General features: G+C 34.9%; 1 protein-coding gene across 1 annotated transcript; it reads right to left on the bottom strand.

Annotated features, from left to right (window-relative positions):
- Window positions 1–236: 236 nt before the first annotated feature.
- Window positions 237–1,496, bottom strand: LOC100819866 (uncharacterized). The gene has a single exon (NM_001254140.2). It carries the CDS (start codon window positions 1,411–1,413, stop codon window positions 415–417), a length of 999 nt encoding a protein of 332 aa, NP_001241069.1. The 5' UTR covers window positions 1,414–1,496; the 3' UTR covers window positions 237–414.
- Between the last annotated feature and the right edge of the window lie 742 nt (window positions 1,497–2,238).

Below are 2,238 nucleotides of genomic sequence, written 5' to 3' on the forward strand. Positions count from 1 at the left end.
CTTCTCCTTCGTAGACGTAACCTATGAAACTTCATCCACTTGCTAATTAAGGAACAATGAATGCGACTTTTAATCAACACATGATTCTATTTTTTCTCTGCCTCATACTCTAAGCTAAATTTAATTCGCTGATTGATACTGTTTACCATAACGTTCATACACACGCAAACTCAAAAACTGATGAAATAATAAACTCATCTCATAGCATTAATTAATACCTTTGCAAAAGATTCCTATTTTCAAACAGTAAATTAAATACATAATCATATAGAGATGGAGTAATCAAATTCACATCATCATACCTGCCTTAATTTCACACACAAAAGATATTTCTCATGACATCAAGAAACCATAGCAGATATAATTAACCACATCACCAATATAATTTATCCAAGCTATATTATAAATTATTAATCAAACTTGGTATTGCTCCAGCTGAACATCCTTAGCTGTCAATGGAACATACTCTCCTCTATACCCTTCAAGATGATCTGCCAAAGCCGATTTGTCAATATTCTCATGGTGATAGGACTTGCAAACAAAGTAGAGCACAGTTTGAAGAACAAGCCCAAAGAGGAACAAACAAGACAAGAGCAAGAAACAGAGAACCCCATATGCTGTTTTGTCCACAGAACTCACCCTCCATCCATCAACCACCATCACCTTGAACAAAACCCTAATGGAAACAAAAGAAGCCACAAGGGTGAAAAAGACGAATATGGATAAAACCATCTTCCCCTTTATCAACTCCTTGCTCTTGGCCATGGCTCGAATCCCCCACGAGTCCTCCAACACGGTCACAACACTTGCTAGCTGCCACACCACGGTGAGGTACACAAACCCAATGAAGTACAAAACCGTTATCAAAACCAAAACCACAACCCCACCACTACTTATCCCTATTGTGACTATTGACAAGAACATAACCAACATGGTCACGATATTGTAAATGAAAAAAGCAGCAAAGGCACATAGAAAGGTCAACATTAACCTTTTCCACACCTTAGGGACAACACTCATGACCCTCTTGAATGTCACTTCTTTTGCGGTGTAGATTGATGCGATGGTGTAGACTACTGCCGAGGTAGAAAGGAGAGAGAATATGAGAAGAAGAGTGAAGTATGCGATTTTGAAGAGCACAAGAGTGATCAATTCAGAAGAGATCATGCGGTCAAGCTTGTTGTATTGGGGTGTGTTACGCCTTGTTTCGTCCATGACTATTTCGTTGATGAGGATCTTCCTGAAAAGGAGGTTGGAGATTTCCATGTGGATTAGGAAGATGAAGGAGAGAGGCAGGATTAGTGTTGAGGTGATTTGGGTGAAGATTTTCCTCCATGAAAGTATGATCTTAGAGGCTTCTTTGTATATGTCAAAGAACCCAAGAAATTGCATCTCTTCTTGTTCTCTGTCCATGATGGCCTCTGAAAAATTTGTTTCTCTCTATTGAGGTTTTGGTTTGGAAAATTGTTGAGGTGGTTGGTTCGGTGAAGATGAGCAACGAGGAGGTTGTGTTGGAAAGAGGATCAATGAATGTGTCAAAGGTTTATAGCAAATAAAATATGACTTCGGACTTGAATGCAACACATTGCCCTTAGTTTTCAAATGAATTGCCTTTGTTGAAAAGTCAAATCACTACTTTTTCTTTCCTCTTGGCTCATAAATAATGACTAATATATATCTTACCATTTCTACAACAAATTAAGAGCATGTCATTGATTTTAGTAGAATTAGATTTAGAATCATTAAATAACATCTTGAATTTGGAGTTTGTAGATAGAAAAATAATGTAATTGTAAGAGGAGATCTAATTAAAATAATATGTTAGGTTCTCCTATTAAAATAATTGACAGGATATTTCAAACTAATGTGGCAACGAAAAAGAAAATTCTTTGATTTAATTTTGTGCCTAAATGCGTATTTTTTTAAAAATAATAATGCAAATGACTATATTTAATTTTTATCAATATTAATAAAAAAATATTTAACAATAGATTCAGATTCTCTATGAGACTCTGGCATTCTGACCATATTCAGTCTCTCTGTCTTTCTATTCCTTTGTTTTTCTTATTCTAATTTTAATTTATTTTTCTTCTATTTTCTCCGTTCTATATTTTGTTGTTGGAGTGGCAGGAGAAGATTCATATACTTCATCATTAATTGTTAAAAAATAACATTATTTTATCTAAAATATTAGTTATGAAACTCTTTTACCATTACTCTTTTTCTAGATTATACCGC

The sequence above is a fragment of the Glycine max genome, chromosome 13 (genome assembly GCF_000004515.6).
Source record: "Glycine max cultivar Williams 82 chromosome 13, Glycine_max_v4.0, whole genome shotgun sequence".
Classification (NCBI taxonomy): domain Eukaryota; kingdom Viridiplantae; phylum Streptophyta; class Magnoliopsida; order Fabales; family Fabaceae; genus Glycine; species Glycine max.

Coding starts and splice junctions, on each gene's coding strand:
- LOC100819866 (NM_001254140.2), bottom strand. CDS start 1,413: ATGGACAGAGAACAAGAAGAGATGCAATTTCTTGGGTTCTTTGACATA.